Source organism: Bombina bombina, chromosome 2, assembly GCF_027579735.1.
Source record: "Bombina bombina isolate aBomBom1 chromosome 2, aBomBom1.pri, whole genome shotgun sequence".
NCBI lineage: Eukaryota > Metazoa > Chordata > Amphibia > Anura > Bombinatoridae > Bombina > Bombina bombina.
Window position 1 is genome coordinate 34,044,691 of NC_069500.1, and position 23,973 is coordinate 34,068,663.

Sequence of the window (23,973 nt, forward strand, 5' to 3'; positions counted from 1 at the left end):
GAACAGCATCCTCTTTAGTAAATGATGGTTCAGTAAAAACGTATTTCCCTGTAGTTTAAAGGTCCTCTCAATACATGAGGAACAAAAACAGAATTTATGCTTACCTGATAAATTACTTTCTCTTGTGGTGTATCCAGTCCACGGATTCATCCTTTACTTGTGGGATATTCTCCTTCCCTACAGGAAGTGACAAAGAGCTGTCCATATAGCTCCCCCTCTAGCTCCACCCCCAGTCATTCGACCGAAGGTTAGGAAGAAAAAGGAGAAACCATAGGGTGCAGTGGTGACTGTAGTTTAAACAAAAAATTATTACCTGACTTAATCGCCAGGGCTGGCCGTGGACTGGATACACCACAAGAGAAAGTAATTTATCAGGTAAGCATAAATTCTGTTTTCTCTTGTAAGGTGTATCCAGTCCACGGATTCATCCTTTACTTGTGGGATACCAATACCAAAGCTTTAGAACACGGATGAAGGGAGGGAACAAGACAGGTACCTTAAACGGAAGGCACCACTTCTTGTAAAACCTTTCTCCCAAAAATAGCCTCCGAAGAAGCAAAAGTATCGAATTTGTAAAATTTGGAAAAAGTATGCAGCGAAGACCAAGTCGCTGCTTTACAAATCTGTTCAACAGAAGCCTCGTTTTTAAAAGCCCATGTGGAAGCAACTGCTCTGGTAGAATGAGCAGTAATAGTCTCAGGAGGCTGCTGGCCAGCAGTCTCATAGGCCACACGGATGATGCTTTTCAGCCAAAAGTAAAGAGAGGTAGCAGTCGCTTTCTGACCTCTCCTCTTACCAGAATAGATAACAAACAAGGAAGATGTTTGTCTGAAATAGAACTTTAAAGCACGAACCACATCAAGATTGTGTAACAGACGTTCCTTCTTCGAAGAAGGGTTAGGACACAGAGAAGGAACAACAATTTCCTGGCTAATATTCTTGTTAGAAACAACTTTAGGAAGAAAACCAGGTTTGGTACGCAAAACTACCTTATCTGCGTGGAACACCAGGTAAGGTGAATCACACTGTAAGGCAGATAACTCTGAGACTCTTCGAGCAGAAGAGATAGCTACCAAAAACAAAACTTTCCAAGATAACAACTTAATATCTATGGAATGTAAAGGTTCAAACGGAACCTCTTGAACAACTGAAAGAACTAGATTTAGACTCCATGGCGGAGCCACAGGTTTATAGACAGCCTTGATTCTGACTAAAGCCTGAGTAAACGCTTGAACGTCTGGTACCTCTGCCAGACGCTTGTGTAAAAGAATAGACAGAGCAGATACCTGTCCTTTTAAGGAACTAGCTGACAATCCTTTCTCCAATCCTTCTTGGAGGAAAGACAGTATCCTGGGAATCCTAATCTTACTCCATGAGTAACCCTTGGATTCACACCAACAAAGATATTTCCGCCATATCTTATGGTAGATTTTCCTGGTGACAGGCTTTCTAGCCTGAATCAAGGTATCTATAACTGACTCAGAGAAACCACGCTTTGATGGAATTAAGCGTTCAATCTCCAAGCAGTCAGACGCAGAGAAATTAGATTTGGATGCTTGAACGGACCCTGTATTAGAAGATCCTGCCTCATTGGCAGTGTCCATGGTGGGACAGATGACATGTCCACTAGGTCTGCATACCAAGTCCTGCATGGCCACGCAGGCGCTATCAGAATCACAGAAGCCTTCTCCTGCTTGATTCTGGCGACCAGACGAGGGAGAAGGGGAAACGGTGGAAAAACATAAGCCAGATTGAAGGACCAAGGCGCTGCTAGAGCATCTATCAATACTGCCTTGGGATCCCGGGACCTGGACCCGTAGAGGGGAAGTTTGGTGTTCTGACGGGACGCCATCAGATCCAACTCTGGAATGCTCCATAGCTGAGTCAGCTGGGCAAACACCTCCGGATGGAGTTCCCACTCCCCCGGGTGAAAAGTCTGACAACTTAGAAAATCCGCCTCCCAGTTGTCTACTCCTGGGATGTGAATTGCTGAGAGATGGCAGGAGTGATCCTCCGCCCACCTGATTATCTTGGTTACTTCCGTCATCGCTAGGGAACTCTTTGTTCCCCCCTGATGATTGACGTAAGCTACAGTCGTGATGTTGTCCGACTGAAATCTGATGAATTTGGCCGCAGCTAGTTGAGGCCATGCCTGAAGAGCGTTGAATATCGCCCTCAGTTCCAGAATGTTTATCGGGAGAAGAGTTTCTTCCCGAGACCATAAGCCCTGAGATTTCAGGGAGTCCCAGCCTACCAGACTGGCGCTAGTCATTACAATGATCCACTCTGGCCTGCAGAAACATATTCCCTGAGACAGGTGATCCTGAGACAACCACCAGAGAAGAGAATCTCTGGTCTCCTGGTCCAACTGAATTTGAGGAGACAAATCTGCATAATCCCCATTCCACTGTTTGAGCATGCATAGTTGTAGTGGTCTGAGGTGTATCCAAGCAAAAGGGACTATTTCCATTGCTGCTACCATTAATCCGATTGTCTCCATGCACTGAGCTACAGATGGCCGGGGAATGGAATGAAGAACTCGGCAAGTAGTTAAGAGTTTTAACTTTCTGACCTCCGTCAGAAATATTTTCATTTCTACCGAGTCTATTAGAGTCCCTAGGAAGGGAACCTTTGTGAGAGGGGAAAGAGAACTCTTTTTGATGTTCACCTTCCACCCATGAGACCTCAGAAAGGCCAATACAATCTCTGTGTGAGACTTGGCTCTTTGGAAAGACGGCGCCTGTCGTCTAGGTAAGGCGCCACTGCTATGCCCCACGGTCTTAGAACCACCAGGAGGGACCCTAGCACCTTTGTGAAAATTCTGGGAGCAGTGGTTAAGCCGAAGGGAAGAGCCACAAACTGGTAATGCTTGTCCAGAAAAGCGAACCTGAGAAACTGGTGATGATCTTTGTGGATAGGAATGTGTAGGTATGCATCCTTTAGATCCACGGTAGTCATATATTGACCTTCCTGGATCATTGGTAAGATTGTCCGAATGGTCTCCATTTTGAATGATGGGACTCTGAGGAATCTGTTTAGAATTTTTAGATCCAGGATGGGTCTGAAAGTACCCTCTTTTATGGGAACCACAAACAGGTTTGAGTAAAAACCCAACCCTTGTTCCGCAATTGGAACTGGGTGGATCACTCCCATGGCATGTAGATCTTCTACACAGCGTAAAAACGCCTCTTTCTTTCTTTGTCTGATCTGTAGACAGACGAGAAATGTGGAACCTTCCCCTTGGAGGAGAGTCCTTGAATTCTAGAAGATATCCCTGAGATACAATCTCTAATGCCCAAGGATCGTGTACATCTCTTGCCCAGGCCTGAGTGAAGAGAGAGAGTCTGCCCCCTACTAGATCCGGTCCCGGATCGGGGGCTACCCCTTCATTCTGTCTTGGTGGCAGCTGCAGGCTTTTTGGCCTGTTTACCCTTATTCCAGCCCTGGTAAGGTTTCCAGGTTGCCTTGGGCTGTGAAGCATTACCCTCTTGCTTTGCAGCCGGAGAGGATGAAGCGGGGCCGTTCCTGAAATTACGAAAGGAACGAAAATTAGCTTTGTTCTTTGTCTTAAAGGACTTGTCCTGAGGGAGAGCATGGCCTTTTCCCCCAGTGATTTCTGAAATAATCTCTTTCAATTCAGGCCCGAAGAGGGTCTTTCCTTTGAAAGGGATGTTCAAAAGCTTGGATTTTGACGACACATCAGCCGACCAGGACTTTAGCCATAGCGCCCTGCGCGCCAAAATGGCGAAACCTGAATTTTTTGCCGCTAACTTAGCTATTTGGAAAGCAGCGTCTGTGATAAAAGAATTAGCTAGCTTTAGAGCCTTAATTCTATCCATAATTTCCTCATATGAGGTCTCCGTCTGGAGCGAGTCTTCCAGCGCCTCAAACCAGAAAGCAGCTGCAGTAGTTACAGGAATAATGCAGGCAATAGGTTGGAGAAGAAAACCTTGTTGAACAAAAATTTTCTTAAGTAAACCCTCTAACTTTTTATCCATAGGGTCTTTAAAAGCAGAACTGTCCTCAATTGGTATGGTTGTGCGCTTAGCCAGTGAAGAAACAGCCCCCTCCACCTTAGGGACCATCTGCCACGAGTCCCGCATGGGGTCAGATATGGGGAACATTTTCTTAAAAACAAGAGGGGGGACAAAGGGGACGCCTGGTCTATCCCACTCCCTAGTAACGATATCTGCAATCCTCTTAGGGACCGGAAACGCATCAGTGTAAACAGGGACCATTTTACACAATTTCTCTGGGACCACCAAAGCGTTGCAGTCATCCAGAGTAGCCAATACCTCCCTGAGCAAAACGCAGAGTTGTTCTAGTTTAAATTTAAAAGCCAATGTATCTGAATCTGTCTGAGGAGGAACCCTTCCTGAATCAGAGACTTCTCCCTCAGACATCAAATCCCTCGCTCCCACTTCAGAGCGTTGTGAGGGTATATCGGATACGGCTACCAAAGCGTCAGAATGCTCATAATCTGTTCTTAAAACAGAGCTATCACGCTTTGCAGGTAACACGGGCAGTTTAGAAAACTGCAAGAGAATTATCCATGACTGCCGCTAAGTCTTGTAATGTAAAAGGGTTAGACGCACTAGAAGTACTAGGCATCGCTTGAGCGGGCGTAACTGGTTGTGACACTTGGGGAGAGGTAGACGAGCTACCCTCGTTACCTTCAGTCTGAGAACCATCTTGGGCCACATTCTTAAGTGCAACAATATGATCTTTAAAGTGTATAGACATATCAGTACAAGTGGGACACATTCTGAGAGGGGGTTCCACCATGGCTTCTAAACACATTGAACAAGGATTTTCCTTGGTGTCAGACATGTTTAACAGACTAGTAGTATACACAAACAGGCTTGGAAATCACTTTAATCAATTAAAAAACACAATTTGAAAAAACGTTACTGTGCCTTTAAGAGATAAAAAAGGCACACAATTTTGCAAAACATTGAAAAATACAGTAATCTTTTTGAAATTTTCACAGTATGTACCTAAAGCCTTAGTAAGATTGCACCCCTAGCAAGCAAAACGATTAACCCCTTAATGCCCAAACCGGAGCAGCCTAAAGCCAACAACCGGTTAAAATTACTACAGCACCTTGCCACAGCACTGCTGTGGCCCTACCTGCCCTTAGGGACCAGATTTGGGCGAATATAGCTTCCTTTAGGCCCTCAAACAGCAGCAGGACCTTCCATGTGAAGCAGCATGAACTTCTATGCAATTCTAACTGCGCATCTGAGGAGCAAAATTAGGCCCCTCCCACTCTACTCCGGGGCTGTGAGGCCTAAGAAACCACTTCTAAGTGAATACAAAAATAGCCATGTGGGTAACAACCCCATAAAGAACCCAAAAGGACTTTCAAAGTGTCTTACAAACGATATTTTCCTAAAAAAACAATTGATTGCCCTTAATTAGTCTCAACCAGCATAATTAGCCCTGTTATGTAAGCATTCAATTCCTTACTAAGTCTCTGAACATAGCTTACCCTCCCCTCATGGAGATATTGTCAGTCTCTAGCATTATCTCAGTCTTGTCTAGAAATAAATGACTGAACATACCTTATTGCAGTCTACCCTGCAAACCATTCCCCCCAACTGAAGTTTTCTGGTACTCCTCAGTCCTGTGTGGGAACAGCAGTGGATTTTAGTTACAACATGCTAAAATCATCTTCCTCTCAGCAGAAATCTTCATCACTTTTCTGCTAGAGAGTAAATAGTACAAACCGGTACCATTTAAAATAACAAACTTTTGATTGAAGATAATAAAAACTACAATTCTAACACCACATTCACTTTACCCTCCCGAGAGAGACCCTAGTGCTTAGAGCCGGCAAAGAGAATGACTGGGGGGTGGAGCTATATGGACAGCTCTGCTGTGTGCTCTCTTTGCCACTTCCTGTAGGGAAGGCGAATATCCCACCAGTAAAGGATGAATCCGTGGACTGGATACACCTTACAAGAGAAAAAGGGATTGGTGGTTCCAAATTGGCATTAAAGCATAAAGAACAAGTGACAGACTCTTGGTCCATCTTAACTTTACAGTGGGTCACAAAATTTGGCAATTTTACACTGACAGAAAAACGTTACTGTCCCTTTAAATATTAAAACATCTTTTTTAAAAAACAATTATTATATGTATTTGCAAAATAGAAATAGCCCTCTACACCTCAGCAGTACTTTGATGAGGTGCCTATCTGATTGGAGAAATGACTCAGGCAGTAGCTGTAGAAACTGGAAACCCTGTCGGTTAACACACACATCAGACTTCGTTATGAATGTCTGGCTGTTCTCCCACTCTAAACCCACTACCAGAGATGCGAAGCAGAAATTTAGACAAGCTCTTTCATTACTAAGTGCGCAGAAAGAACGTCAAAAAGGGGGCGCAATGCTCTCCCTCTAGCCCCGCCCATCGTAGGCGTGCCAAATTCAGCCATATCCCGGTCGCATGTATTATTAAAAGAGTCGGGAGATGAGAACCACCAACAGTCAATGTGTTCAGCCCCAGTGCCTGCGCCTACACTGTCAATAAAGTCCCCATCCATGAGACTTCTTATTGTCCAACCATAAGTAAAGTGCCTCCGTTTCTGAGAACAGTCCCCCAGATACTAGATTAGCACTTACCTTCTCATCTGCCTGACAGTGAAGGCAGCTCCAGGTTTAAGAGGTCCTCTCCCTCCTATGGATCTGTGATAAAGGAAAAGACTGAGTAAGACCCTTCAGGCTTTCAGAAGTAGGGCAGCATCAATATGGGAGGCGCAGTGAGAATTATGTTCCACAAGTTCCCATCGCTCTAAAGCCACCAAAGCTCTACTCAAGAGACTGATATGGACTACGGCTACATCCTAGGACAAAGTAGCACAATCTTGCACTACTTTGAAAATAATAAACTCTTGATTGAAGAATCTATACTAACACCTCACTTTACCACTTACTATAACTAACGTAGGCAAAGGCATCTTAATAACTAATAGGATATTCACCTCCTGGTCAGCAGGAGGAGGCAAAGAGCACCACAGCAGAGCTGTTAAATAGCTCCTCCCTTCCCTCCCACTCCAGTCATTCGACCAAAGTTAGGAAGAGAAAGGAAAAGCCAAGGTGCAGAGGTGTCTGAAGTTTACAATAACCCACAACCTGTCTAAAAGAACAGGGCGGGCCATGGACTCATTGTGTCAAAAAAGAAATACATTTATCAGGTAAGCATAAATTTTTTCTTTTTTAAGACACGATGAGTCCACGGATCATCTTAATTACTAATGGGATTCAATACCCAAGCTAGAGTACACAGATGATACGGGAGGGACAAGACAGGGAACCTAAACGAAAGGCACCACTGCTTGAAGAACCTTTCTCCCAAAAACAGCCTCAGTCGAGGTAAGAGTCAAATTTGCAAAACATTGAAAAAATGAGAAGAGAGGACCAGGTTGCAGCCTTGCACATCTGTTCTACAGAAGCTTCATTTTTGAATGCTCATGAGGAAGTAACAGCCCTTGTGGAATGACCCATAACTCTTTCGGGAGGCTGCTGTCCAGCCGACTCATAAGCAAAACGTAATATGCCCTTCAGCCCAAAAGAAAGAAGTATCCGTAGCTTTCTGTCCCATACGCTTTCCTGAGAAAACCACAAACAAGAAGAAGACAAGTGAAAGTCCTTAGTTGTCTGTAAATAAAACTTTAAAGCATAGACCATGTCCAAATTGCGCGGAAGAATTTCCTTTTGAGAAAAAGGAATAGGACACAAGGAAGGAACAACAATCTCCTGATCAATGTACCGATCAGAAACAAACTTAGAAAGAAATCCTAATTTAGTACGTAAAACTACCTTATCTAAATGGAAAATAAGTTAAAGGAGACTCATACTGTAATGCTGAGAGTTCTGACACTCTCCGAGCAGAAGAAATAGCTACAAGAAATAAAACTTTCCAAGATAGTAACTTAATATCTAAGGAATGCATAGGCTCAAACTGAACCTGAAGAACTCTGAAAACTAAATTAATCCTCCATGGAGGAGTAACTGGTTTGAACACAGGCCTGATCCTAACCAAGGCCTGATAAAATGATTGAACATCTGGGACAACCACCAGATGTTTGCATAACAAAATAAATAAGACCAAGATCTCTTAGAGAACTCGTCGATAAGCCCTTCTCCAAACCCGCTTGGAGAAAAGACAAAATTCTAGAAATCCTAACCCTACTCCATGAGTAGCACTTGGATTCACATCAATAAAGGTATTTACGCTAAATTTTATGGAAAATCCTTCTAGTCATAGGCTTACGAGCCTGAAACATGGTCTTCTATGACCGAATCAGAAAAAACCCTCGCTTGGATAAAATTAAAGGGACAGTCTAGGCCAAAATAAAATTTCATGATTCAGATAGAGCATGTCATTTTAAACAATTTTCCAATTTACTTTTATCACCAATTTTGCTTTGTTCTCTTGGTATTCTTAGTTGAAAGCTTAACCTAGGAGGTTCATATGCTAATTTCTTAGACCTTGAAGGCCACCTCTTTTCAGAATGCATTTTAACAGTTTTTCACCACTAGAGGGTGTTAGCTCACGTATTTCATATAGATAACACTGTGCTCGTGCACGTGAAGTTATCTGGGAGCAGGCACTGATTGGCTAAACTGCAAGTCTGTCAAAAGAACTGAAATAAAGGGGCAGTTTGCAGAGGCTTAGATACAAGATAACCACAGAGGTTAAAAGTATATTATTATAACTGTGGTGGTTATGCAAAACTGGGGAATGCGTAATAAAGGGATTATCTATCTTTTAAAACAATAAAAATTCTGGTGTAGACTGTCCCTTTAAGCGTGCAATCTCCAAGCAGTCAGCTGCAGAGAAACTAGATTTGGATGAAGGAAGGGTTCCTGAATCAGAAGGTCCTTCCTCAATAGAAGTCTCCAAGACGGTAGATATGCCACCTCCACCAGATCCGCATACCAAATCCTGCGAGGCCAAGCCAAAGCTATCAGAATCACTGAAGCCCTCTCCTGTTTGATTTGAGCAATTACCCGAGGAAGAAGAGCAAACTGAGAAAATAGGTATGCTAGCCTGAAAATCCAATGGACCGCCAAGCATCTATCAGTTCCGCCTGGGGACCCCTGGACCTTGGCCCGTATCTCGGAAGCTTGGAATTTAGACGGGACACCATGAGATCCAATAAATATATCTTTTTAACATAGTTGGAAGACGTTTGGTATTCTTCTCTGCTGTGACAAGCCAGATTCTCCTTTACTACTTTGTTTTTTCTTTATGCACTGGACAGCTATTGGTCAATTTGAGTCTTTATTCAGTTACAGACCTACCCACCAGCTCAGGATATATCCTGAATACCTCATATTTGCTCTGGGGACTTCCATTGCCTAGAAATACATCACATCGCAGCTGAACTCCTACATTATATGGAGTGAGTATACTGCACTTATATTCATCGGTATTTACATACACCTCAAGCCCTTTTTTCTCTTCATCATTTAGAGAAATATTACTCCACAGACCAGCGCCATCTACTTTTCTATTGCCATTTGATCAAGACAGTCACAAAGGAGAGACTGTAAGAAGGCTGCGGTCTTATCTAAAAGGAGAGTATCAGTTCTTGGTTTAGTTTTAAGTGTTAATTTTTCACCTTGTACTGTATATTATATTTTTTGTATTTTGAAATTCTGGGTGACCCCACTTGAAAACTAAGCTTTAGAACACTTCCGGATGGAGTTCCCACTCCCCCCTGATGAAAAGTCTGCCTGCTCAGGAAATCCGCTTCCCAATTGTCCACACCTTGGATGTGGATCGCCGATAGGTAACAAAAGTGGACTTCTGCCCACTGGATTATTTTTGTTACCTCTGTCATCGCTAATGAACTCCTCGTTCCTCCACTGAAGAGATATTGTCCGACTGGAACTTGATAAACTGGACCATGGCTAACTGAGGCCAGGCCAGAAGAGCATTCTAGATTACTCTCAGCTCCAGAATGTTTATAGAAAGAACAGACTCTGAGTGCAAACTCCCTAAGCCTTCAGGGAGCCCCTGACTGCTCCCCACCCCAGAAGGCTGGTGTCTGTTGTCACAAACACCTAAGATGGTCTGCGAAAGCAGGTTCCCTGGGAGAGATAATTCAGAGACAACCACCATTAAAGAGAATCCCTCATCTCCTGCTTCAGTAGTATTCGAGGAGACAAACCTGTATAATCTCCGTTCCATTGCTTGAGCATGCTCAACTACAGAGGTCTGAGGTAGAACCGAGCAAATGGGATGATGTCCATTGCCGCCCCCTTCAGCCCGATTACCTCCATGCACTGACCACCTGAAGGCCTAGGAGTGGACTGAAGGACTAGACAAGTATCAATAATCTTTGATTTCCCGACTTCTGTCAGAAAACTCTTCATTGAGATGGATCTATTATGGTTCCCAAGAAAGTTACCCTTGTGCTTGGGACTAAGAAACACTTTTCCAAATTTACCTTCCACCCATGAGATCGCAGGAAGAATAACACCATGTTCGTGTGAAATCTCGCTTGCTGTAAGGATGGCGCCTGGACTAGGATGTCGTCCAGATAGGACGCCACTGCAATGCCCCGAAATTGAAGCACTGCCAACAGTGATCCCAGAACCTTTGTGAAAACTCAGAGTTGTGGCAAACCGAAAGGAAGCGCCACGGAATGGAAACGTTTGTCCAGAAGGCAAACCTTAGAACTTGAGACAATTCTTGAAAATGTCACATGAAGATACGCGTCCTTTAAAGCCACTGTTGTCATAAATTGACCCTCTTGGATCAAGGGAAGAATGGAACGAATAATTTCCATCTTGAAGGACGGTACATTAAGAAATTTGTTTAGACTCTTGAGATCTAAAAAAGTGGTCTGAAGGTTCCCTCTTTTTTGGGAACCACAACCCGATTGGGATGAAAAACCCAGAACCTGTGTTGGAACTGGAACAATCACTCCCAGGTCTGAGAGGTCTCCTACGCAGAGTAAGAACACCTCTACTTTTAGTCTGATCTTCAGATAATCTTGAAAGCAGAAACCTGCCTCTGGGAGGAAAATTTGAACTCTAACTTGTATCCCTGGGTACTACAAGATCCGGTCCCGGTTCGGTGGCATGACCTTCATGCTGTGTATGATTCAACAGCAGGCTATTTGGATTTTTTTTATTTCAAAAGAGATTATTTCCATCAAGCCAGGTCCCAACAAGGCCTACCCCTTGTAAGGAAGCACTAAAAGCTTAGACTTAGAGCATATATCCGTAGAACAAAGCTCTAACCATAAGGCTCTATGAGCTGGAACAGAGAAACCTATGCTCCTAGTTTGTTTGGAATAAAAGTTAGCCAAATTTGAAAGCTTTTATCCTATCCTGGATTTTATCGAGGGGAGTTTCTGACTTGGTAGCATCAGACAACGCATCAAACCAATATTCCTTCGCACCAGTGACGGTAGCAAAATGCACAGCTGGTTGCCATTGTAAGTCCTGATGTACATCCCATTTCTAATTTTGTCCATAGAGCTAAGCTGACAACTCATTTCCCCCTAGGGAATGTTCGTCCAGCCTCCTTAGCCGAGTCGGTTATGGGAAACAGTTTTGTAAAAATAGGGAATGCGTCTAACCTTATAATTTACTGGACGCACTAGTAAAGATTACACCGGAAATGTCTTTACTGGACGTACGTCGGGACCGCCCAGGATAGTTAAGACCTCCTAAAGTAACAATCCATCTGAATCTGAGAATTCTCTCTCAGATAATCCCAAGTATCTTCCTCCTTCAGTAAGTACTGAAATAGTTCCACTAGAAATGTTTTCTACCTCATGGAAAAAAACATAATACATCATAACTCCGAATGGAGTAAAGGAAGCGCAGGACACTGCATGTGGGACATAACATTTTGTGGGACACTATAGGAGGAAATTTGTGGCATAACTTGACCATTGTCAACAGACTCCTAAACAGCAATCGCCTTAGGAGTAGGTTCAGAAAAGAGAAAAAAAAAATTAAGACAATTTACACATAAAAAAACGTTACTGTCTCTCTAAATATTAAAAGTAACTTTATTTTTGTGTGCTTTTGTTCCATCATAAATCACAACGGATGAATTAACAAAGAAATAGCTGAAATTCCTTTTTAAAATGAATAGATAAAAAACATTACTGTCTCTTAATTTTAAACTAACTTTTTATTCTTGTTGTGCAGCACAAACTAAAATAGTACTTAAGTAATGCCGAAGTTAACCACACCTCAGCTAAACCTTGCTGAGGTGTTGTCCTTCTAATAGGTTTGTATAAACATAATATAACATAAAAAATAACAACGTTACTTTAGAAAGTCTTAGAATTATTGTCTTTAATTCCAATTGCTGCAAAGGGGAGACTGTGCAACTAGTTACATAGCGGACTGCGATCAGCAGGGACCCTATCATATGCTCTACTAACTGAGTACATAATGAACTGGACCATAGCTGCAATCTCTGTGCCACTATGCACAGTGTAAAAGGTTCTTCCGTTTCCGACAACGGAGCTTGAGAATTAAGTGGGCAGTCCAAATTAGCGCCACTACGCTCCCATTTGCGCAGGTCCGCCCATCATGGACGTCACTACATCAGGCTCTCTTCTCAGTACAGCCTTAACACACTAGGTGCGCAGCCCCCAAAAAAGGCGCCACCCGAATCTCCGCCCATCGTGGGCGTTACATAGCATTATCCTAACTACCATGTTTGATTTAGTAGGATAATAGAGTTAATTTAACAACTAATACACTACCGGGAGCCCAAGTACCTATCTAGGGGCCAATTTGGCTACTACTTTGTATACAGTGGTTAGCTCAAAAATGTGAGACCAAAGAGACTCTGCTACTCAGGACGTCTCTTTTCTCAATAAACCCCCCCCCCCCAGAAATAAGCCACTCTCCTCAGCCCCAGTGCCTGTTATAAAATGATGTCATTTCAAAATCACTCCCTTTATAAAAAATCATGGGATATAACTCCTATACATTAAAGTGCCTCACTCATCTGAGATTTTGGACCCAGAATAAAAAAGTCAGCACTTACCTTTGTACTCTGCCCGACAGCAGGTTTAGGAGGTCCTCTCCCTCCCATAGCCCTGTGGAGAAAGATAAAGCCTGAGTTATCTATTACTTAGGCTATCATGGGTAGGGCAGCATCAGTATGGGAGGCGCAGTGAGAATTATGTCCCACAAGTTCCCATTGCTTTAAAGCCACCAAAAGCTCTACTGAAGAGACTGATATGGACTACGGCTACACCCTAGGAAAAGTAGAACAATCTTGCACTACTTTAAAAATAATAAACTCTTGATTGAAAAATCTATACTAACACCTAACTTTACCACTTCCTATCACTAACTTAGGCAAAGAGAATGACTGGGGTGGGAGGGAGGTGATATTTAACAGCTCTGCTGTGGTGCTCTTTGCCTCCTCCTGCTGACCAGGAGGTGAACATCCCATTAGTAATTAAGATGATCCGTGGACTCATCGTGTCTTAAAAAAGAAAACATAGCTAAGGTGGCAACCCTAGTTAGCAGTGAGAAATTGGGAGGCATGGAAAGCTTCCCTGCAACATCCAGATGGCTAACCTTCACCAAAAACTCTTACATTGAGAATTAAATGGCTACTAAACATACTAGTCCTTTCTTACAGGATACAATCCATTAAGGAGCATTAAATCCAATCTTCATCAGAGCACCACTCTCTGCCTACCTGCTAGTAGACAAGGCAAATAATTACTGGGAAGGAAGTGGGAGGGCTACTTAAGCTTTGACTGGGGTGTCTTTGCCTCCTCCTGGTGGCCAGGTGTTAAATTCCCATAGGTAATGAATGAATTTGTGTACTCACTGCCATTAGAAAAATATAGTGCTCTTCCTAATGTATAACATTGTTGTAAAACTGCTGCCATATAGTACTGCAGATACGTGCACGCTCCTGAACTAACCATCCTGTTTTTCAACAAATTTGATAACAGAAGCACATTGAAAAGTTATTTAAAATGGCATGTTGCGTTTTATTGCACTTTAATAGGAAAACATTTACTTCTAAGTGTTGGTTTGAAAAGCTTTATCAATGGAAATTATATCCTGAACTTTTTGCTCCAAGGGCAGGAGAAGAGAGTAATTTCCAAGAACCAGAGGAATCATGTAACTAACAGCAGATGAAAAATACTTAAGTCCAGATCTGAAAGGGACAGTCTACTTGATAATCCCTTTATTGCCCATTATGCATAACCAACACAGTTATATTAATATATTTTTCACCTCTGTGATTACCTTGTATCTAAGCCTCTGCAGACTTCCCCCTTACTTATTTTCGTTTGGCTCAGTTAACTCCACAGGACTGAGCACAATGTTATTTATATGGCACACAAACTAGTGTTGTCTAGCTGTGAAAACCTGTCAAAATGCTCTGAGATAAGAGGTGGCCTTCAAGGGCTTAGAAATTAGCATATGAGCCTTACTAGGTTAAGTTTTCAACAAAGAAAACCAAGAACAAAGCAAATATGTTTATAAAAGTAAATTGAAAAGTTGTTTAAAATTGCATGTCCTATTTGAATCATGAGTTTATGCTTGACTAAACTGTCCCTTGAAGTCTTGTGACTACGTGTTCTCCATGAGAAACACAAAACACCAAAACAAATATGGCACCTGAACCCTTTAATAGGAATTATGGGGTGAAAATAATTAGTTCTGATTCCTACAGTCATGGCCACAGAATTGTAGACTTTCTCAACCTCTTAAATAAAATAAATATCAAACATAATTAGGTTACTGTGCATGTACATGTACATAAAGCAACAAACCTCTAAGCGGATATTGTTTTCTATTTGCAACAATTTATTTTAAAATTCAGGTTTACCGAAAGCAGATGCAGCGAAAACATCTTTAAAAATATGAAAGCAACAAATAAATAACTTCTAATGAAAGCATATTACATATATTTTTCTAACAATCACATACACCAGTCAGCTTAGGCTCAGTTCTTACTTGGGTATGCAACACTTAAAGGGAAACTAAACCCAATTTTTTTCTCTCATGGTCCAGATAGCGCATGCAATTTAAGCAAACTTTCTAATTTACTCCTATTATCAAATTTTCTTCATTCTCTTGCTATCTTTATATAAAAAGCAGGAATATGACGCATAGGAGCCGGACAGTTTTTGGTTGAGAAACTGGTTTATGCTTGCTTACTGGTGGCTAAATGTAAGCCACCAATAAACAAGTGCTATCCATGGTTCTGAACCTAAAATGGGCTGACTGCTAAGATTTACATTCCTACTTTTTAAATAAAGATAGCAAGAGAAAAAGAAAAATTTATAAATAGGAGTAAATTAGAAAGTTGCTTAAAATGTCATGCTCTATCTGAATAATGAAAAAAAATAAATTGGATTTAGTATCCCTTTAACCTGGCACACTCCACCATGGCATATTTTCCTTGTGGCCCTATATCTGGCTCCATTACATTTTTTTAAATAGCGATTGCATTTGTCACAGGGAAAGTGCCAGTTAAAATGTAAATTAGGGTTTCTCAACTCCAGATGTTTATAACAAACCGGATTGTTAGGTTTTCCCTCCCTAAATATAGGCGAGGCCGTCACAGTGAGTATCTGCCCAGCCAGGTAGAACTTTGATACATTGAGGCCTAGATTACAAGTGAAGCACTATTGATAGTTAAATTCAAAAGTAGTAACCAGCGCCTGTACATAATGACGAGTACGCATAAGGGTCACGGCATATACCCAAGTCAAAGAAAATGTATGCTTACCTGATAAATGTATTTATTTTTTGACACGATGAATCTACGGATCATCTTAATTACTAATGGGATATTCACCTCCTGGTCAGCAGGGGAAGGCAAAGTGCACCACAGCAGAGCTGTTAAATAGCTCCTCCCTTCCCTCCCACTCAAGTCATTCGACCGAAGTTAGGAAAAGAAAGAAAAAGCCAAGGTGCAGAGGTGTCTGAAGTTTACAATAACCCTTAACCTGTCTAAGAACAGGGCAGGCCGTGGACTTGTCAAAAAAGAAATAAATCAGGTAAGCATAAATTTTCTTTTTAAGACACGATGAGTCCACGGATCATCTTAATTACTAATGGGATTCAATACCCAAGCTAGAGTGTACACAGATGATACGGGAGGGATAAGACAGGGAACCTAAATGGAAGGCACCACTGCTTGAAGAACCTTTCTCCCAAAAACAGCCTCAGCCGAGGCAAAAATGTCAAATTTGTAAAACTTTGAAAAAGTGTGAAGAGAGGACCAAGTTGCAGCCTTGCAAATCTGTTCCACAGAAGCTTGATTTTTGAATGCCCATGAGGAAGCAACAGCCCTCATGGAATGAGCCATAACTCTCAGGAGGCTGCTGTCCAGCAGTCTCATATGCAAAACGTATGATGCTCTTCAGACAAAAAGAAAGTAGCCGTAGCTTTCTGTTCCTTGCGTTTTCCTGAGAAAACCACAAACAAAGAAGACTGACAAAAGTCCTTTGTCGCCTGCAGGTAAAACTTTAAAGTATGGGCCACGTCCAAATTGTGCAAAAGTCTTAGAAGGATTAGGACAGAAGTAAGGAACAACAATCTCCTGATTAATGTTCCGGTCAGAAACAACCTTAGGAAGAAATCCTAATTTAGTACGTAAAACTACCTTATCTGCATTTAAAATAAGGCAAGAAGACTCACTGTAATGCCTAGAGTTCTGACACTCTCCGAGCAGAAGAAATAGCAACAAGAAATAAAACCTTCCAAGATAACAACTTAATATCTAAGGAATGCATAGGCTCAATTGGAGCCCCTAGAAGAATATTAAGAACTAAATTAAGACTCCATGGAGGAGTAACTGGTTTGAACACAGGCCTGATCCTGACAAAAAAAATTGTACATCTGGGACATCTGCCAGGCGTTTGTGTAACAAAATAGATAAAGCCAAGATTTGACCCTTTAGGTAACTCGCCGATAAACCTTTCTCCAAACCTTGGAGAAAAGACAAAATCCTAGGAATCCGGACTCTACGCCATGAGTAGCCCTTGGATTTACACCAGTAAAGATATTTACGCCAAATCTTATGGTAAATCCTTCTAGTTACCGGTTTACGAGCCTGAATCATGGTCTCTATGACCGAATCAGAAACCCACCGCTTGGATAAAATTAAGCGTTCAATCTCCAAGCAGTCAGCTTCAGAGAAACTAGATTTGGGTGAAGGAAGGACCCCTGAATCAGAAGGTCTTTCCGCAACAGAAGTCTCCAAGGTGGTAGAGATGTCATCTCCACCAGATCTGCATACCAAATCCTTAGAGGCCAGGCCGGTGCTGAGTATCACCAAGGCCCTTTCCTGCTTGATTCAAGCAATTACTCGAGTAAGAAGAGCAAACGGAGGAAACAGGTATGCTAGATTGAAGGTCCAAGGGGCCTCCAGAGCATCCATCAATTCTGCCTGGGGGTCCCTGTATCTCGACCCATATCTCAAGAGCTTGGCGTTCTGCCGCGATGCCATGAAATCTAACTCCGGCTGACCCCACTTGAGAATCAGACTGGAGAACACTTCCGGATGGAGTGCCCACTCCCCCGGATGAAAGGTCTGCCTGCTCAGAAAATCCGCCAACCGTGGAATGTGGATCACCGACAGACAGCAAGAATGGGTCTCGCCCACTGAATTATTCTGGCAACCTCCGTCATCCGACTGAAACCTGATAAACTGAACCGAGGCCAATTGAGGCCAGGCCAGAAGAGCATTGTAGATCACTCAGTTCCAGAATGTTTATGGGCCAAAACAGACTGTGTCCATAATCCTTGAGCCTTTAGGGAGCCCCAGACTGCTCCCCAACCTAGGAGGCTGGCATCTGTCACAATCACCCAAGATCGTCTGCGAAAGCATGTTCCCTGGGAGAGATGAACCAGAGATAACCACCATTGAAGAGAGACCCTTGTTTGCTGCTCCAGTAGAAGCCTAGGGGACAAGTTCCGAATAATCTGTTACATTGTCTGAGCATGTTCAACTGCAGAGCCCAGAGATGAAAGCGAGCAAATGGAATGATGTCCATAGCCGCCACCATCAGCCCGATTAACCTCATGCACTGAGCCACTGAAGGACGAGTGGACTGAAGGGCTAGACAAGTATCGATAATTTTTGATTTCTTTTGATTTCCTGACTTCTGTCAGAAATATCTGACAGAAGTCAGTCCTAGGAAAGTCACTCTTGTGTGTGAAACTAAGGATCTTTTTTCTAAATTCACCTTCCAGCCGTGGGATTTTAGGAAGGACAACACCAAGTCCGTGTGGGATCTTGCTAGCTGAAAGGATGGCGCCTGAACTAGAATTTAGTCCAGATAAGGCGCCACTGCAATGCCCTTTGAACGAAGCACCGACAGAGATCCCAGAACCTTTGTAAAGATTCTGGGGGCTGTGGTAAGACCAAAAACTGGTAGTGATTGTCCAGAAAAGCAAACCTTAACTTGTGATGATCCCTGTGAATGGGAACATGCTGATATGCGTCCTTTAAATCCACCGTGGTCATAAATTGACCCTCTTGGATCAATGGTAGGATGGTACAAATAGTTTCCATCTAGGACGGTACCCTGAGAAACTTGTTTAAGCTCGAGGTCTAGAATTGGTCTGAAGGTTCCCTCCTTTTTGGGAACCACAAATAGATTGGAATAAAACCCCAGTCCCGATTCCAGAATTGGAACAGGAACAATCACTCCCAGAGCGGAGAGGTCTCTTACACAATGTAAGAACGCCTCTTCATCTGGTCTGCAGATCTCAAAATTAGGAATCTGCCTCTGGGAGGAAAAATCTTGAACTCCAGTTTGTATCCCTGAGACAATTTCTATTGCCCAGGGATCCTGGACATCTCAAACCCAGGCTTTGAACAAAGGAATGTCTGCCCCCTACAAGATCCGGTCCCGGATTGGGGGTATACCCTTCATGCTATCTTGGAATCTCTAGCCGGCTTCTTGGACTGCTTTCCCTTGTTCCAAGACTGGTTGGTTCTCCATGTAGGTTTGGACTGCTGCTGCTTAGAGGAGGAAGAGGGAGAGAGCTTCCCTTGAAATTACGAAAGAAACAAATTGTTTTGTCATCCTTTTTGTTTATTTCTCTTGTCTTGACAAATGACCCTTACCTCCCGTGATATCAGAGATAATCTCCTTCAGATCAGGTCCGAACAAAGTCTTCCCCTTGTATGTAATGGCTAGAAGCTTAGACTTAAAAGACACATCCGCAGACCAGGGTTTTAACCATAAGGCTCTGCGGCCCAAGATAGAAAAACCTCGATATCTTCGCTCCCAATTTGATAACCTGAAGGGAAGCGTCCGAAATAAAGGCATTTGCAAGTTTGAGAGCCTTTATCCTATCTTGGATCTCATCCAGAGAAGTCTCAGTCCTGAGGGCCTCAGATAAAGCATCAAACCAATATGCCGCCGCACTAGTAACGGTGGCAATGCACACAGCCAGCTGCCAAATACAAAATAACTCCAAAAGGAGTAAGAGGAAACGCAGAGCACTGCATGTGGGCTATACATTTTTAGGAATTTGTAGCATATCTTGATCAGCGTCACTATGCTTCCTAGACAGCATACGCCCTAGAAAGGAATAGGTTTAGACAAGACTATCTTTATCAAAATAAAGATCTCTCAAACAATGAGAAATAGAAAAGGATTGGTAGTACCACAATGGTATCCATCCTAAAAAACAAGGGACCCCTAGCAGGGCATCCTGATCCATCCCGAGTCACAAAGGATGAATTACACAAATGAACAGTTGGGATTCCACAACAAAAAGTAACATAAAAACGTTACCGTCTCTTTAAATTTTAAAAGGTAACTTTTTCTCTTGTTTTGTTTATCTTCTGAAAGACACTTCTAAAAGTTACTTTATTAAAAGATTTCGCCATGACATAAAAGCAATGTTTTGCGTAGCAACTCCAGATGGAGTTTGAGGATCCGCAGGGCACTGCATGTGTGTTATAAAATCTTTTGAACACCTCCTTAATCAATCTGACACATATAAGGCAGATAAAATTTTATTAACAAAGGGTTATGTCTATATTTTACACATAACCACCAGTACTGTCTCTTTAAATGTAGAAGTACAACTTAGTTAATTTATTTGACGACAGAAGATTCAGGATAAGAATGTGAAGATTTCCAACACAGATAAACCCCCTTTACACCTTCGCCTGACCCAGCTGAGAAGTCAGACGTTCTCCACAATTCTGACTATACAATAGCGCTATCTTAAGCGCAAAAACTCAGCTAAGAAGCCCTCCTATCCTTCCGATAACCGGAGGAGATAGGAAGTGGCTTTCACGAGGCGCACATACTAGACTTCCTCCGCTCCTTCTGATAGTCGGAATTGTAAGAAAGGAGACACGCCCAAACACTGGCGCCATTAAACAAGCTCTGCCCTTCGTGGGTGTTTCAGAAGCCAACTCCCGGGCGCCATTTTTAAGGTATAGGCCCTGAGAGCAAGGAATAGAATACACATGATAAAAATACACTAGTCCGCTGTTTGACACGAGTGTGAAGGTTTATGTGTATAAACAGCTTGCTAAGTAATCTCCCGGTCGCCTTGCTTAAGTATAGACATCGGGAACAAAACATAGAATTTACTATATCATGTTAATGCTGTCATAACACATTCACTGTGATAAACAGCCCAGTATGAGATCTCCCGGTCGCCTTGCTTAAGTATAGGCACCGGGAGCAAAGCATAGAATGCACTACCTCATAAACACTGTCATTATGCCCCACTGTAAAAAACAGCTCATTATATTAATGCTGTTATTACAGCAAGAGAAAAGGCTAAACAGCTTCAGTAAAATTTTAGAGCTCTACATAACACCCAAGTCTGTTATCCATATAAAATCTCCCGGTCGGCTTTAACATAATGAGATCGCTGGGAGATGAGACACATGTAAGCCCCAGTGTCCTAACTGCCCTAAGTCCCCTAATAGGCTAGGAGAAACTTCCAAGTTCAATGAGGTCTATAATAAAGTGCCCAGACCTTTTTAAGAAATCCTCTACCCCCAGAAATAAAGTCAGCACTTACCTCATCTTCTGCCTGGCAGCAAGGCAGTTCCCAGATTTAGGAGGACCTATCCCTCCCATGGACCTTTAACGAAACAAAAGTCCCGAGTAAAATACCTCAGGTTTCCTTGGCAAGGGCAGCATCAGAATATGGGAGGCACCGTGAGAATTATGTCCCACAAGTTCCCATTGGTTTAAAGCCACCAAAAGCTCTACTGAAGAGACTGATATGGACTACGGCTACACCCTAGAACAAAGCAGCACTCTCTGGCACTACTTTATAAATAATAAACTCTTGATTGAAGAATCTAATCTAACACCTCACTTTACCTCTTCCTATCACTAACGTAGGCAAAGAGAATGACTGGAGTGGGAGGGAAGGGAGGAGCTATGTAACAGCTCTGCTGTGGTGCTCTTTGCCTTCTCCTGCTGACCAGGAGGTGAATAGCCCATTAGTAATTAAGATGAACCGTGGACTCGTGTCTTAAAAAAGAAAAGTATAGCCAGGCAGCACTGCTTATTACAAAATCTTCTTAATTGAGTTAAAAAGCCAAATACAAAAGACTACGTTTTGGGCATCCTGCCCTTAATCATGTCTCACTATTAATAGCTAGACAGGGTGCACTATCAATATCACAGGAACACGCTAGTGGACAATCTGGTATTACAAGTCCATGGTAAAGAATTACCAGAGAATGTTTAGCACAGCCAATATACCTTAAGAGCGCCCTATACTTTCAATGGATAGTATATTTTTCAATATACAGGTAGAAAACCCTTTATTTAAACTGCTAGATTTTGGAATATTTGCATCTTTATAATGGGGATGGAACCAAGTGTAAATAATATCTTATATCATTTAGGCAATATTTACATCATAACACAAATTGTATAATATAAAACTGCAAAGTTTAACATTTTACACATCTGAATTATGAAAATGTGGGGGTTTCATGTCCCTTTAAAGGTCTTAGAACCAAAGATGGAACTGTACACTAAATGCATTCTAGTATTTCTGCAAGATTTCCAGAATCTTAGTAACTGAAGATATTCTATATATTCCAACATACTACATAGGTGACTTCTGAGCATTTAATAAATAAATGTTGCAGACAAACCAAAGTTCTTGACACTTTTTAGCCTCCAACACAAAAGCTTGTCTTGGGGAAAAAAAAACCCTGACAACCATATGCCAAAAGTTCTGATCGGTTGTGTGCTTGCTCCTTTGAACCTGCAACTGATATTTATGAAGCAGTGGTTTAAACTCCTGCTTCATAAACCCTCTCTGCCAACAGAGTTGGTGGATGTAAATCACCCCGGATTAGTTCTACGATTGCGCAAAGGTAGGGGGCAGCATTCAATGGTAAATATGGGGAACAAATGCGCCCCACAATTTGCAATGAAATGCATATGGGTTCACGACATGTAAAACCATGTCCATTTACAAATTAATAAATCTAGCCCATAGTCAACCTTTAAACATTGTGATATTGTGAAATTACTATCAAGACTCTGGAATTTTCATCTGGCTAATCGAATACTGTGGAACAGCATAAACATAATTAGTGTCTGCCACCCCTGTATTGCCTTAGCCGTATGAAGCCATGTGCTGCAACTAGTTAAAGCAAATGGTCTCTTTCAGCAATGCATAACCATGCTTCTATCATGCGCCTTGTTATGACAGGATCGTGCTCTAGCCAGCATAAATATACAAAGAATTATACACTAACACATAAAAGGCAGTAATGTGTTGGCTGTAGAAGCGTAGCAACATCATGCACAAGAATCCTTACAGTGGTACGTGGACCCTGTGAACGGCAGCAATACAAAGCTCACATGTAAATATAAAATAAGTTAACCCCTTTGTCTGTTGCGAATACCATGGATTTAACAAGCTTGAAAAAGTACACACCACTGCTAAAAGCAAAGCTAATACATTTTAAACTATTTATGTGGTAATAAATTGAGACAGGGAAGTCAGTGATCAGTCAGTTTATTCTCACGTTAGACGTCAACCTGCGATTTTATACTTTGTTTTTTGCTCAACTCCAATAACATTTCGCCTGGAACCAACATTTAAAAAAAAAAAAATTATATATATCACTGCATGTTTATCCTTTGCGATGCTTTTCATTTTATGCAATGTAAGAAGTCAACCCCTTCAGAGCTGGAGAAGCCTGCAATATTGTTCTTGTCAGCATCTGTTGCTTAAACATCCTGAGGGTGTTATCAATACCCCGAGACCAACAACACTGCAGAAATAACGGCAATGACACAGCTGTTTTTGACATTGCCAACCAAAGGTGCCTTGACTGCTACTGGTTGGATGAGAGGATGCGAGCAGTGATTGGTTGTAGATATCAAGCAACTATTGCAGGCTCCTCTCGGGTGCTGAAGGGGTAATGTCACATGGAAGAGCAATGCCTTTCCCCACCCTGTACACCTCTTATGAAAGCACAGAGCTGCTTCAGAAACAAGAAGGGAAGAGAAAGAAACGTTTAAGCCTGTATCCTAAAGACTTGGCTCCCCTCTTCTCAAGCCCACGTAATAAACATTAAACTGGAAGGAGTGGGGTGTGCAGCTACGCTGTTCTGACTTAGGAATGAAAAGCAGAGAGTGTCCATTAACGTAGGAATTTATTTGCTGTACAACAAACACATCAGTGACCCCTTTAGCCATATAGATCATCTTCCTCTTCAGTAAAGTGGCTGCCCCCACTACCACCTCCAGCACCTTGACTTGGGCCTGCTCCTCCGTGGCCTCCAGAAGGAAATCTAAAAATTAAAAAAAAGGCAAAAAATTAGGAATTAATCTCCAGTTTGATCATCATACCAAGCATATAAGAAAGAAATACAGTAAACTACTAAACCACATAGGAACTGATGTGTAGGGGATAGACAATTAGTAATTCCTCATACAACATATACAGTATGCATAAAAAATATATACTTTATATTTAT

The 23,973-nt window shown here is 42.2% G+C and overlaps 1 protein-coding gene across 1 annotated transcript in view; it reads right to left on the bottom strand.

Moving 5' to 3' along the window:
* Positions 1–22,990: 22,990 nt before the first annotated feature.
* VCP (valosin containing protein) overlaps positions 22,991–23,973 on the bottom strand; it is an 87,994-nt gene continuing 87,011 nt past the window's right edge. Inside the window, exon 17 of the mRNA XM_053700999.1 lies at positions 22,991–23,787. Within this exon, the coding sequence (XP_053556974.1) occupies positions 23,685–23,787 (103 nt within the window). The 3' untranslated portion in view covers positions 22,991–23,684. The remainder of the gene's footprint in view (positions 23,788–23,973) is intronic.